Source organism: Paramisgurnus dabryanus, chromosome 10 (genome assembly GCF_030506205.2).
Source record: "Paramisgurnus dabryanus chromosome 10, PD_genome_1.1, whole genome shotgun sequence".
Lineage (NCBI taxonomy): Eukaryota > Metazoa > Chordata > Actinopteri > Cypriniformes > Cobitidae > Paramisgurnus > Paramisgurnus dabryanus.
In genome coordinates, this window is record NC_133346.1 from 26,485,633 (window position 1) to 26,501,243 (window position 15,611).

General features: G+C 33.8%; 1 protein-coding gene across 1 annotated transcript in view; it reads right to left on the minus strand.

The window, feature by feature from the left end:
* Positions 1-14,236, minus strand: part of syk (spleen tyrosine kinase) — a 109,177-nt gene extending 94,941 nt beyond the window's left edge. Inside the window, 7 exon segments of the mRNA XM_065240645.2 lie at positions 4,077-4,145; positions 4,799-4,882; positions 5,694-5,813; positions 5,816-5,843; positions 8,232-8,392; positions 8,906-9,350; positions 13,996-14,236. Of these exon segments, the coding sequence (XP_065096717.1) occupies positions 4,077-4,145; positions 4,799-4,882; positions 5,694-5,813; positions 5,816-5,843; positions 8,232-8,392; positions 8,906-9,307 (864 nt within the window). The 5' untranslated portion in view covers positions 9,308-9,350; positions 13,996-14,236.
* Positions 14,237-15,611: the final 1,375 nt, after the last annotated feature.

The window sequence follows — 15,611 nt, forward strand, 5'->3', positions numbered from 1 at the left end:
TATATTACCCATATGAGGTATGTGAATGCTTTGTTCTAGACCAGGGGTGTCAAACTCATTTTAGGCTGCGGGCCGGATGGTAAATAATGCCACGAAGTGCGGGCCGGATAATTTTTTTAAACCTTAGTGTGCTGATAATTCTGTTAAAATTAACTAAACAAACCAATTAATTAGTTTGTTTAGCAAGAAAACTAGAGAAACACACAGCTCTGTGAAAACTACATTTCATAAGGTCACACTCATACTGTATATTATACACACAAATTTACATCTGAACAAAACCCACTGGCCTTAGGTTGAAAAGCTTTAATTTAACTTCTTTTGCCTTAAAATTGCCAAAATTATTTATAAACCATTCACTTTTCTTTGGAATATATTTGTAATGAGAACAGTCATTTAGAAAATGCTAGATGGGGCAGTGGCCCAAACCAAAAATGGCACTGTGGGGGGTGGTACTATTATTATGGTTTTAATAAAGTATTATAAATATTATGTGTTATATTACTAGCATCAACTTAGACAAGTGATTATAATGGGAAATATAATAAGAATTAAAGTGTGACAATCTGCTAAATATTCAATATGATTTACCTGCTGGCTTGATGGAGCTTTGAATCCATGTTTGCAATGTTGAACTGCTGCTAAAAGCCTCTCTTTCCGTTCTCTGTCGTTATTTTCTGAAAGCATTGGTGTTTTTGTATTTTTTGTCTACAAAGTGTGCCAACAACAGCAAATTTAGTGTTTATATTAACTTAGATCTGATCGAGAACATTAAATCGATTAGACAAGCATTGTAGCGTTAATAAGAATGTGGATATTTTGTTTTTGTTAGCTTGCTAAGATGTTAGCACTTTTTGAACACTGACAACAAATCATTAGCGGAAGAAATACATAAACATACTTACAAATTACTAATTCTCCGGTTTAACAACTGATATAATGTAATGAATCTACCTGTTAATGCAACGAACTTCGGAAACTGTCGTCTTCGCTCTCCAGGCAGAGAGTGGACACAGAGATGCTGCGGAGCGGGCGGGAAAACACGAAGTGGATTACCAGAATCGGTGGATCTTTAGCGGAGCGGTAACAATAAAACGGCAAGATTTTTGGGCACCGTGCTTGCTCTATGTTCCGCGTTTTGCTGCTTTCCGCAAGTCTCTCATATTAAAAACGAACTAGACACCCGCCTAAAAGGGTTTTTAAAATATGTATTTAATATTTAATAATACTGTATAAATCAACACGCGGGCCGGATTGGACACCTTTGCGGGCCGTATCCGGCCCGCGGGCCGCATGTTTGACACCCCTGTTCTAGACAAAATAACTATTGCGGTTCATTTACTGGACATTTTATGTGAATGCTTTGTTAAAGAAGAATGTCTTAAGTTTAGATTTAAATTGATCGACTGTGTCTGATACTCGAACATTATTTGGTAAATCATTCCAGAGCTTAGGGGCTAAGTAGGAAAAGGATCTACCACCTTTAGACACTTTTGATATTCTAGGGATAATTAAGTGATCAGAATTTTGTGACCGCAGTTTACGTGGTGGATTGTATTCTGTAGGCCTTGTAGGTGATTAGTAATATTTTAAATTGTATGCAATATTTAACTGGTAGCCAGTGTAAAGATGCCAGAATTGGACTAATGTGGTCATACTTTTTAGATCGAGTAAGCCCTCTTGCGGCGGAGTTTTGAACTAGCTGAAGCTTGTTTACCTGATTTACATGGCATCCCCCGAGTAACGAGTTACAATAGTCTATTCTAGAGGTCATAAAAGCATGGACAAGCTTTTCTGCATCTGATGCAGACAGCATATGGCGTATTTTTGAGATATTTCTAAGATGGAAGAATGCGGTGCGGCAGACGTTGGAGATATGACTATCAAAAGATAGATTGCTGTCGAACATTACGCCTAAATTCTTAACCGTGGAAGATGGCACCACCGTGCAGCCATCTATGGGCAACTTGTAATCTGACATATGTTTGGAGCGATTTGGTTCCATAATAAGTATCTCAGTCTTATTGGAGTTTAGCATAAGAAAGTTATGTGCCATCCAGTCCCTAGAATCACTAATGCAGTCTGTTAGCTTAGCAAACTTGTGGGTTTCGCTAGGATGTGACGAGATGTAAAGCTGGGTATCATCCGCATAGCAGTGAAAACGTATGTTATGTTTCCTGATAATGTCTCCTAGAGGTAACATATATAACAAGAATAGGATAGGGCCTAAAAATGATCCCTGAGGTACGCCGTATTTAACGGGGGAGTGATATGACTCTTCCTCATTTACATAAACAAAGTGATATCGATTGGTTAGATACAATCTAAACCAGGCTAACGCCTGACCACTGATGCCAACATAGTTTTCTATTTAGAGTGTTTGTTGATCAGACTACTGATTGGAGACAGCTGGAGGTAGCCTATTAGAAGTGCTCCTCCCAAACTGTGTTAATAAAACATAATTTAGTGTGAATATTTGATATATAGCGTACAAAGAGCGGACATATAAAATAAAGTAATTTTAATTTAAAAACATAAATAAAAATTTCCTTTTACCTTACAGACTTGCATTAACTTGCACACATGTGAGTAAATATTTATTATAATGTAAAGGCAAACACATTGCTTCAAACTGGTTGTTACCATAATTAGGGCTATTATAACAATAACATAAAGAGAAATGATTGTCCGGGAATGGCTGTATTTCTACACTTTGACATTTGATGAAAAAAATGCACAGTAATTAAGAAAAATATTTGACTTTTTACACTGTGTTCTGCAATCATCTAATCATGGATGGTTTTTTATGCTTTCCTGTATTCTATGGAGTCAGGCCATCTCACACTTCTGTAGTGGACATTGTGATGGTGAGACAGCGCTGATTAAATATTTTAAATACATTTTAAATTAATATATCACTTAGTACACGCAAAAATAACACTGCTGGATTTCATCTTCATGATAACGTGGATCCAACATTGATATTGAAATGTAATGTGTGTGGCATTAATACTTATAATCTTTCTTGTCACATTTACTTTCTTCAAACTGATTTCAGTTCAGTACCTTACCATCTGTGTTGCCACTTCCCCTTAATTTTCTCCAAGAATTTGCGTACGCATGGGTGAATGTTTACTTACAGGTGTGCACATTCTCCGATCAAGTTTGTTTCTATAGATCACAAAGTAGCGTACGCATGTTTCCATACCTGTTTTGTGTGTACTCATGCTTTATAAATGAGGCCCCTGAACTGCCCACTAAAATGCCTGGGACATCATCTTGGCACAAATCTGCATGATTGAAACAAGATCCTTATTTTTCCCATATGCTTATGAGAGTGGCATGCACTTCTCTTTGCCAGTGAATTTAATTTGGCCTTTTCTAAAAATAAAATTTATTGGATCTCTTAGGATGAACTCCTAGTGTCACTACACCGACAATGTCTTGTTCTCTCTTTAAGGTATAGGTATATATTAAAATATGTCTTAGTAACCAAGACATATTTTAAGTACACAAAGTACTGTACAAAATTCTTAGGCAAATTAGATGCTATAAATAAAGTAGCTTTACACAGTTAAAATTAAAAAGTTGGATCAACTTAAAAAAAAAAATTTAAATTGGTAACAACTAAAAAAAAATCTTTTTTCAACTTTACATTTTCACATAATGTAAAGTGAAATTTTAAGTTGAAAAAAACTTACATTTTGTAAGTGTTACCAATTGAAGTATTTCTTTAAATCTTGCCAACTTTTCACCTTTAACAGTGTAGGATTATAATTATTGTTTTTAAGCAAATGAATTACTATATGAGTAAAATTCAACCAAACATCAACCAACATTGATTTGTTTTATAATTGACTGTTAACAATAGGAAGATAATGAATATTAATTCATTATTTTAAACAGTAAATGTTGTTGATGTTAATTTGATGTGATGTGCAATGTAATAAATGGAAGAAGGAAGAGAATGGGCATCCCACAAGTGAAATTAGAAGCAAAAATCACACGCAAGCAAGGCGGCTGTCCTACCACTGCCAGTGGGGGAAACAGAAGAAGAGAGGGGCGTGTTAGTGCACCTTTTTTTGGCCAGGTTTGGGGAAGGAGTACGATTTGATTCTGGAGAGAATCCCACCTGTGGCACCTCGCTAGAAACCACAATTTTAAAGAGCATAAGGTTATTCTCCAGGATCCTACACTATTTGATACTAATGCTTAATGCTATAGAGCCATTACCCATTATAATTGCTTTAAGCATTATAACAGCAGCAGTTAATCAGTTAAACACAAACATGTTACATTAATCATTTAAGAAAATATTTAAATACTATATTATACTGTTAATTCACCACTGAGAGCTCAGAGATTTATTAAATCAATTTAAGATACATGTAACAACCATTACATGATATAATTTTCGTGGCCCTTGTGTTAAATTACATGATAGTCTAAAGTCAAATATTTTTAATTAAGACCCAGGTTTGCAATAGAAAATCAAAAAAACAGATCAATATTTATTTTAATTAACAAGTTAACAAAAAATGGGAATAAAACTAATATAGATATCTAATAATATATAACACAAACTGCATATGTTCCAAATATTTACATAAATATTAACCAATTTAAAAGTGCAACCAAGAATGCTTTACTGATACAAAATGTCTGAAAGCATTTTGTCCAACATGCATAACATCTGAATGTTTGCCTGCAATTTCTTTACATAAATGCATGCTCACACAACCACATATTAGAACACACTCAGACTGGTATGTTGGAGTATAAATGTAAAAGTGCTTACCTCTGAAAAATGTGATGGTCTTGGACAAGACTCAGTGAGCACTCTGAGCAGGCCGTCGGGCTTGTAAGAATAGTGCTCCACTAGCTATTGTAGACAACACACAGTCATATTCTGAAGTCATATTCTTGTCACAATTGCCTATTTGTTTCTATTGTGTATTTGCATATGTACTGTGGGTTAAGTTTTGAGGCAGCCTGTTTTATATATGTTGTGTATGTAGCAAGGAGCAGACATAGAATAAAATGAAATCAAACATTTGTTGCGCAAATGGTCAATGATTTTTACATAACAGTGAAGTAATACATCAGTTAAGGATACACAATGTAATGTCATGAATGTTTGTTACATGAAAATTCTATGGCTAAGAACATTGATAACATATGATATATAAACAGCAAGCATTAAATAGTGTGCATTTTTAGGTTAAAGCATATTTTTACAAACAATCCCCTATAGTACCATTGCATTAACCAAACCTTTTTAACACCAGCAACTTCCTGTTTCTTTGTATACTAGAAGACAATCAACATACCTTCGAAAGTCCAGCACAGAGAACAAAAAACAGTATTGTGATGCTTTACCTACAGTATGTTGATTATCAATGACCAGACAATCTCACTTTACATATAATCTGTTTAAACAACACTGTTTTGCCAGTTACAGTAATGCCAAACAGTTTAAGTCAACCACAGCTAAGAAATGTTTTAATGTACAGTAGAATTAAGCCAAATTCAACCTTTGATAAAGTGTGTCATGATGTAACCATGCATCCCCAACGAGGAAATGCAAATCTCTAGCTACGCAATATTGATTATATTTGTCAGTTTAGTTAACTAGGATATTATCTATTTGCAAAAGACATTGCAAGTGTGACAAAATTTTAGGTTTTAATTACCTGCCAAAGTGTGTCAAACTTTTTGCCATCAGGAATGGAGAGTTTTCCAGCCTTGTCCTTATCAATACGATAGTGCATGACTTGGTTATTATGGAGGAGACACAGTGCATAGGAGACACCAATTTAGCATTGGTTTCCCTCTCTCTTATTCTGTCAGAAGGGGATAAAATTATAAAGTAGATGTTACATGGATAAATGTTACAGCAATATTTGCAGCATTGTACTCTCTGATAAACTCCTTAAATGGTCTGGGAAACAGAGCAGACCTAGAGGATGGTTTGCAGATTTGTCTAAGCTGACAAATAAGCAAATAGAAAAAGAACATCAAAACATACAATCATTTAAATCAATTTTATTTTTGAGCTATGAAATAAATGTTCATGCATAATTCATTATTAAACAGTCAAGCAAAAGAGCAAGTACTGCAGTTAAGCTAAAATGAAATTGTTAAAATATGCATCTATGCTTTTACCTTGCTTCTTATGTAGCAGTGAGATAATATAAATTGATATGAAGTAAACATTTTGAAAAATTAGCAAATATTTATAAGAAGAATCTGGTGTAACTATGATAATTGAAACCAAAAATTTGGAACGTTAATGGTACAATTTTACACAAGCAAAACAATAAACCCATACTTGTCTTTTATCTTTTTTCCATTTTCTGTAGACTAGATTGCATACACCTTCTTTAAGCTAGTTGTAAGGACTATATTTAAAGCAAGAGCACTACCCCCACTCAGCCCTGTTCTTATTTCCGCCTCCCCACTGCGTCTCTGGTCACTTCAGGAAGTCCTCTGAAACAGTGTCACAACGGAAACCACAATGTGCCTTTCTTTAGCATGTTTCTTTCACTTTAGAGTAGTGACACTACAGTCCAAAAGTTCTGCATGACATTTGCAGTTTATTGTGTTTCATTTAATCTGTTTTCAATGTATCGTTATATTTAAATTTATAGTATCTATAGTGCATGTACACAGACATAACTAATTTGTAGTTTAATTTAAACTTTATTTATATTAATGTAACTCTAGCAACAAACAGTAATTGTGTGTGTGTGTGTGTGTGTATGTGTGTACCTGGTAATTATCACGTTGTGGGGACCAATTGTCCCCACAAAGATAGGAATACCAGTGTTTCTGTGACCTTGTGGGGACATTTTGATGTCCCCATGAGGAAACAAGCTTATAAATCAAACAGAATGATGTTTCTTGAAAATGTGGTAGCAGAATGGTTTCTGTGATGGTTGGGGTTAGGGAATGGGGTAGGTAAGGGGAATAGAATATACAGTTTGTACAGTATAAAATGCATTACGTCTATGGAATGTCCCCACAAAACATGAAAACCAGAATGTGTGTGTGTGTGTGTGTGTGTGTGTGTGTGTGTGTGTGTGTGTGTGTGTGTGTGTGTGTGTGTGTGCGTGCGTGCGTGCGTGCGTGCGTGCGTGCGTGCGTGCGTGCGTGCGTGCGTGCGTGCGTGTGTGTGTGTGTGTGTGTGTGTGCGTGCATGCGTGCATGTGTGTGTGTCCAAAAGATAGGCATAGCAGTATTTTTGTGACCTTGTGGGGACATTTTGATGTCCCCATGAGGAAACAAGCTTATAAATGAAACAGGATGATGTTTCTTGAAAATGTGAAGTAGCAGAAAGTTTTCTGTGATGGTTGGGGTTAGGGAATGGGGTAGGTAAGGGGAATAGAATATACAGTTTGTACAGTATAAAATGCATTACGTCTATGGAATGTCCCCACAAAACATGGAAACCAGAGTGTGTGTGTGTGTGCGCACGCGCGCACGTGTGTGTGCATGTGTATGTATGTATGTTTTAAGACATAATTAAAATAAAATAGTTAATAAAATTTGTTCTAGTTTAGTCTTTATTAGTTTTTATTAGATTTTACTAGTTTAGTTTAGTCTTAGTTTATAAATTAAGTTTATCAATTTTTTAATTATTCTTTTCTTTAAGGGATCATCTATCATGCCATTTTTTCCTAGCACCTAAAATTTCATTATTTTATTATTTGGATGAAATTGTTATTTATATTCATGCCTAGGGTCTACGCCATATAGGCTATGTTTAGGCTGTTCGTAGCTTTGCGATGCCTGACGCACACCTCGCCAAAAATGTAACAACGCATTCTAAGCGGACGCCAGTGTGTGCACTAGAACCCCTCCTGTTATGTCAAAAATATCTTTGTCACATTCCTTCATAGGCATTTCCGATTGCGAGTGTAAGAACAAAGATTGGCCAAGTTGAGGACTTGTTTTAACTCAAATTGCAACAAAAGTCACTCTTTATTTACCTCCATCACTGCTGGTGTTCTCAAATCATACACAGCAAGCTGCTTCTTCTTTGGCTATTGCATTGCTTAGCTGGGTTATACACATGGATACTGCATACCAGTGGTCTGTATGTGTGTTAGCACGTCAACGCGGACAACGACACAGAAGTATATATAAAACTTACACATAGCCCATGCCATCACGGCTATGCCGTAGGACCTACGCAGAACTATAATGAGCCCTCTACAGAAGATACTTACAGAAATTTGCCATTAGTGTGTGGGATCCTAAGCAAACGCTGCTCTGAGTCCTCACGGTCAATCTTGCCATGGAACCATGGCATCTTTTCATGCGCAGTTGTGGCAATTAGTTTCTCCAGCTGAGGCCTCTGGCTAATTATTGCCTGTTCCAGGGCTGAGCCCTGTGACAAAACCAACAAAATCTTAACAAACACAATAGACTACACTTATTTCATTAACCTGGGTGGTCAAAACTGTTTTAAAATCTGAATTTCCTAGTTAACAGTTATTAAAAAGAGATGGTCAACAAAACAAGAGTGGCAAATTTGTAAAAATGTTAGTTAAATGTTTAAGATTGTGTTTGATCTTAAACAGTCTAGTCATACAAAATGTGCAATCTAGTCATTTAAAACAAGTGTAGTATTAGGTATTAGTTATTAGGATTTGGATAGATAATCACGAAATTAGGTAAATTCATTCATCTTGTGATTTTAAAGCATGGTAAAAATATTGTGATGATAGTGTTGCTTTAACAGCAACATTACCCATGTTATATTACCTGAAATTGCAAAAAAATTATTATTTAAAAAAAATTACTTGCACTTGTTTAGGGTTGGAAGAGAATAGGATTGGACACTCCTGCTTTAACCTGTGAGCCAAATTCTTATTTGGAAAAGTTTTAGACTGGCACTAACCTGCAGGTTCCAGGTTTGTTTGACATACTGCCTGATGAGTTGTTCTTTCAGGTCTTCAAAGGGTCCAACTTTAGGTTCTATGCCTCGTGGCCGGTTAAAGGGTTTCTTGAGCAAACAGATAAGCCCATCAGACTCCTGTGAGTGAAAGTCAATTACATCTATTGGGGTTCTGTGTGATTTGCCCCCTGCAATTGCATATGTCTCATTAAGCTCTCTCTCTATGGTGTAGTGATAGTACTGACGGCCGTAGGACACTGACAGGACATAGCCACCAAGGTAACTACGGCTCTGGCGTAGCAGGTAAAGACCATCTCCTGCTCCCCCATGTCGCAGGTGTTCCTCAGCTTCCTCTCGGGTGATGTTGCCAAAGAAAAATGGCAGAGTCTGCACCCTTTCTTCCATATCTGTTCAACCTTCAGTAGAAGTTTAGACACTTAGTAATAACCTGAAAAAGGAAAATGTACATATAATGCATTTAAAATTTTGTAATTTCACTGAAAAATGTATGAGAAACTTGAACCACATACCCATCTGTAAATAATTTAAAATGAATAACTTAAACTGGTCATATCATTTCTAGTTGTCAGTTTGCTTTGCATTGGCCTGAAGAGAAGGATTAGCCTTGTGTTTCAACAGTTCTCTAGCTCCCTATGTTATGAATCAGTAAACCGTGTACACAGGCTCGGCCACTGGTAAAGACACTGGCTCACTATACATAGGGTCACTTGATGACTTATTTTCTGGTGATGTGACTATTAAAACATGTTGTGAGATGTCACCATTGATATTTATAAGCAACTAGCAGAAACGACATGTCTGACTTAATTTATTACTGGTTAAAGTAAAATCTAAAAGACACTTTAACTATATAGGAGAGACAATAACAAAGTCAAGTAAAAAGTAAACAGTGTTACAATTAAATAGAAAATCTATTTAGTATATAAATATATAAATTATGGAATTTAACTTTTAACTCTGCCAAAACAATAATAACAAATAAGAGACTTAATGTGAATAAAAGATGAAACATGAATGCATGAACATGAAGTAAATCATAAGTTATCCAGAGAGAGTGGGATAATGTTTTGTGTGTGTTGCATTCTCATGATCCGCTCCATCCACAGTATGGCTCCAGGAGCTTGGAAAGTAGTGGTACAGTTGATTTGTCTTTCATAAATATGTTGAAACTAAAGACTCTTCGATTATATGAAGGATGCAATACTAGGTACTCAAGATTAACAAGAGATTAGCAGATATGTGTTATGTGACCTTTAAGTGAGGAATTTATTCATTAAATAATTTAAGCAGAAAAGAGAATGATACTTCCTATGTGATCTTAAGTTATGTCTTTAGAAAAGGGGATTAAGAAAAGGTTTTGTTTTGTTGGCGTTTTGGACATTCCTCACATCCCTATCACCAAAATGATAATAAGTATTTTTAAAACTTCATAAAAAATACAGCAAAGTCGTGACCGACTTCCGTATTGTTACATATTTCAGAGTGAAACAGATTATCAGATAAGAAAAATAGTGTACATGTATTTGTTTCCACAGTGAAATGATTGGAAAACTCATTTGATTCATTTAGAAATTGAACTCAAAGCAGAGTGACAGTTGAAGGGGTTGGGGTTAGTGGATGCTCTGCCTAAAACTGAGTTGACGTCATCTGAGAAGGATCGCCAAAAGAGGAAGGATGGGTGTTTTCAGATTTTGAAGTTTATATAAAATAAAGACCCGCATGGATAAATTGTTTAAAAATGGACACTGCAACATTCCACTGAAAAATTAGAATTGTCAGTTTTGATTTGATGGGGATTTAAACCAATTGCAAAATGATTTCAAAACACTGCATGCTGAGGAGACTATTTGCCCAACATGTAGATGTATAGACAGTTTTAGCAGTAACAACTTAACAAACGACTTTTGTGAAACAAATGTAACTTCCGGATAACTAACGTTACTGTGTAAAATGTGTACTATATATGTATACAATGTTAACTACAGATCAGCTGCCAATCCTCCCTTCACAAAGCGGTGACCCATGACTGCCGTCTCTCCCCTTCTTAAGGAAACCAAAACATTTTTATTTTCAACTACATACTATACTTCTTCCAGAGTTCAGTTAAGCCTCTAATCAGACAATTAAAAAATAATAGACTGGATGTTAAGTTCCGCCAAGACACGTTAACGGAACAACCTGTGTGCGTCCAATAAAAGGATCTACACAATCATTTTAAAAACACTCTTAAAAGACTTACTGGCCCTACATGTATAGATGCAATGTCAAGACTCAAGTCAACAGCATCTGCAATGACATAATGCTGTGGAAACAACTGTCTCTTAATTTAAAAGGCAGTTTACAAAATTACGAAATAAACATCAAAACATTGGCATAATATGCACTCCATCATGTTTAATTGAAATCAAGAATAATAAAAACTGTTTTTTTATATGTAAATGCTAATTGTATTAGTAGAAGGATAAAAGTTTGCATTTAAAATTAAAATAGCATGTTGACTGCTTGTCCAGTCCAAGCTTGTCCAGTCCAAGCTTGTCCAGTCCAACTTATTATGTAACAATTAAAAAACAATTAACATAATTACAATCTACACTAAAGAAATTACCAACTGCACATAATTAAGTTTTCTATATTTTTTAAGCTGTTGGATCTACGTAATTCAATTATGTACACCAGTTTAACATGATTGAATTAAGTTTTCTTAAAATTAAATTAATGATAATATTATTGTTGTTTTCAGCGTATTTGTATTCATTACATTAATATCATGTTGCAGCAACTAAAATATAAGTAAACAGTAAATAGCCAAAAGAACCTGCACCACATAAACTAATACATGCAAAAAGAGGAAGTGGTCAACTCTTTTGCATTCATATTCAAACGTATCTATAACTTAAAGACAGTGTGTTCTTTGGGACTTTCAAGCACGTAGTTGACTAAATAACCTATATACAAAGCCAGACTGAAAGTAATCTCTAAATTATGTGTAGTTAAGTGAAGTTTTTTTTACAATGGAAAGAAACTCTAACCAAAACATTAATCATTTGAAAATGTTTCTAAGTATCTATTTACCTATAAGTTGTCAAGCAAACTTTAAAATTCCCGATATAATAGTTTGGCCTTTTGTTCACCTCTGGTCTAGTCAAAGAAAATCAAATCAACATTATCTATTTTCTGATTACATAAGCAACTATCGTACATACTTATTTTAAATGAAAAAATAAATAAAAGCAGTACATTACTGTATACAATAATAAAACAAATGTGTCCATCATGTTTCAGTGAAAATATTCATAATATTAATTATTTGCTTGAAACAGCAATTAAAATTCCAATAGAAACAACTAACAACTCAAATTACACTATTAAAATTAAAGGTGCTTAAAATGTTTTTCACAGCGATGCCAAAGAAGAACAATTGTTGGTTCCTTTGGTATCGTTTGATAAAAGGTTCTGAAAAACGATTTCTTGTATAACTTTTTTTGCTACAAAAAACTTTTTGGTAAAACTTTACAATAAGGTTCAGTAGTTAACATTAGTTAACTACATTAGTTAACATGAACTAATAATGAACTGCACTTATACAGCATTTATTAATCTTTGTTACTGTTAATTTTAACAATTAGTAATACTTTATTAAAATCTTGTTTACTTTAGTTAATGCACTGTGAACTAACATGAACAAACAATTAAAAACTTTATTTCTATTAACTAACATTAACAATGATGAATAAATACTGTAACACATATATTGCTCATGGTTTGTTCATGTTAGTTAATACATTAACTAATGTTAACTAATGAACCTTATTGTAAAGTGTTACCAACTTTTTTTAAAAACAGAAAGGTTGTTCTGAAATTAAATGTTCTTTAAACCATATAGCTAGAAATGTCTTTTCTATGGCATCATGATTCGTGAAGTACTTTTATTTTTAAGAGTGTACCTAACTCAAATACAAACAAGTTAATACATGAAAGATAAAAGTAGATTCATATATCAAAAAGAGATTGTCAGCTCAAGAATGCACACGATTTAAGTAAAAAAAGATTTTATAAAGTTGCAGCAAAATGGTATTTTTGCAATACTACTGTGGTTGCAGCATTCTTTAACAGAAATCAAAAAAGCAGGGCAATGGCTTTAACAAATTGTTATTGCAAAAGAGGTTTTGTGATTTTAACAGTTAATTGGGTGATGTTTTGTATCTTGTTAAGGATGTCCCAATATTTTTGAATCCTATATAAAGTTAATATAAATAGATGGACTTTAAGCTGGCATACATTTCTAAATATGTCTATATATTTAGATAAATGTGTAATATAAATATATTTAAAAATTCAATTAAATGTATATATTGAATTTAAGGATAAAATGTATTTAATTTGTGTAAATATAAATTTTTATAATAGTATGTATTACATTTGTATTGCAATCCCATGTCACTACTATTATATATAGATTAAATATACTTATTTAAATAGACACATTTTTAAATAAACTTATTAAATAAACTTATTAAATAAAAAGTAATTAAATAAAAAAAGTAATACAATAAAATTAAATACTTAAAAAATATTTTTAAGAATTGTGAGTACACGCTAAGACTATAGCATCTGAAGGACCACATTTTCAAACTGCTTTGCAACATTGACTTCAAAGTAACTAAACAATCATCAAGAAATATCAGATAATGCCACAACAAAGTGATGCTTGGAAATTAAACAAATACTTATTTTATGGTAATGTACATGATGTTAAAGATTATGTAAATTTACATGATTTTATGCAATTATATTTGCAAAAGTACGCATACGACTTGCAATTATGGAAATTTAAATATTTTGTATTGTTTATATAAATTGTTTAATTAATGCATATGAATATCTTAAGATAAATACAATATGTGATAAGTACTTATTTCGTTTAGTACAGACATTAATCAGGCTATCATTCATTGTCTATCCTAAACTAAAAAATCTTACAGTGTTAGTGGTAAAGGATTAAAAATGATACAGTTTGACATTAAAATCTTGATTAAAATATATGAAATGTATAGAAAAATACATGTTCTTACCTTACAAATTAGTAAAACTCTCCTCACTTTAGGCAACGACTACATACCATGTTCAAATGTTGTCTAGCTGAACAGGATGTGGTATGGCCAAAAAACTTACTGGATAGTTCAAAGAAAGCTGCCAGATCAGGAACACACTTCTAAACTGTGTTCGAAACTTTGGTATGGTGATATACTAAAGCTCAACACGTTTTCAAGTTTTATGTTGCTGTCATTGCACTGACACAAACTTTAAAAGTATATGGAACTATTTGTAAACTTCCTCATTTAAAGAAACTTCTGCCTACTTCCTTCATTACTTTTTCTGTCCTATCTTTGACTTCCCCTCTGAGACCAAAAACACATAATAGTATAAGTATGATGTCTTTGAATGCAACGAGCTGTTTTAAAATACACCATTTCTGATCTTTTTCAATTCACTAACAGGATGTAAAATATGAATAAATATGATACGATAGAATACCCATGACTCAAAAAGTCTAAAATCCATTAAAGGCGACTGCTTTACAAACTTTGAACCCCTTCCACATTAAAAGAGATAAAAAGAGATGTCACAGTAGCATAAAATCCAAATCCTGCAAAAACCTTTAAAATATTTTACGAATTACAATTTTAGCTAACATAAACATGTAATAAATATAACAACATGTTTTTTGCATGACATTTATAACCAGTAAACCAAGAACAGCAGGTGTGTTTTACAGTTCAGTGAGCTGAACCATGATGCGATCCCAGTGTGCACTGCAAACTCTACCACCTTTGTTCACTTCTGTTCAAAACGTTCTGTGTTATATTTTTAATGACATTACGTTTATCATGACAAAGTCTGTCAAAGAAATATGGTGCAATTTTGTCTTTCTGTCTTATGCAATAAACATTTTTAGGTTCTGCAATATTGCTACTGTATTGTTTTTTTTATCAAAAGAATAAAAAAAAAACTGTCAAAAAAGCCAATAATCCTTCTGAAAGGTCAAAATCTATCAAGCATTTTGCTAATGAGTGAGGTTTAAAGGAGACATATCATGCTAAATCCACTTTCTTGGCTCTTAAATGCATTTTGTTGTATATTTGTAGTGTTTATAAGTACATCAAAGTTGAAATTAGTCTCTTCAGGTGCTTTGTTGATATCTTTATATTCTGTTTTGGTCATATTTTCCAACCGGTTCTGATTTTTCTATTATCTATTACGTTTTTTGAACAATTACGTCACAGTATTTGCAGCGGAACTGCTAAATAAGGACATCGACTTCCAGGCCAACACTACCAGCAATCCGCCATTTTATATTTCTCGCTGCGATATTGTAGTCCAAGCTCAAGGATGCAGAAGTTACGAGAGCGTAAGAAATGTACTCACATCTGTGGGTAAAGTCATTTTTGTGTGCCCGAACACTTCAAGGATAACTAATTCACCAATCTCCGCCAGTATAAAGAAGGAATTGCCGATAGACTTCGTCTGATTGAGGGGTCAATTACTTTTATCTTTGGAGACGACGAGCAGAGCACATCGGTAAGCATTTTATAACTTAAAGTAAAAAAGTAAAGTACACGGTGGTCATGGTTTAGCAGTGCTGTTTCTCACTCCGAAGGCTGCAGCCTGCGGAGATCGCTTTTGGGCA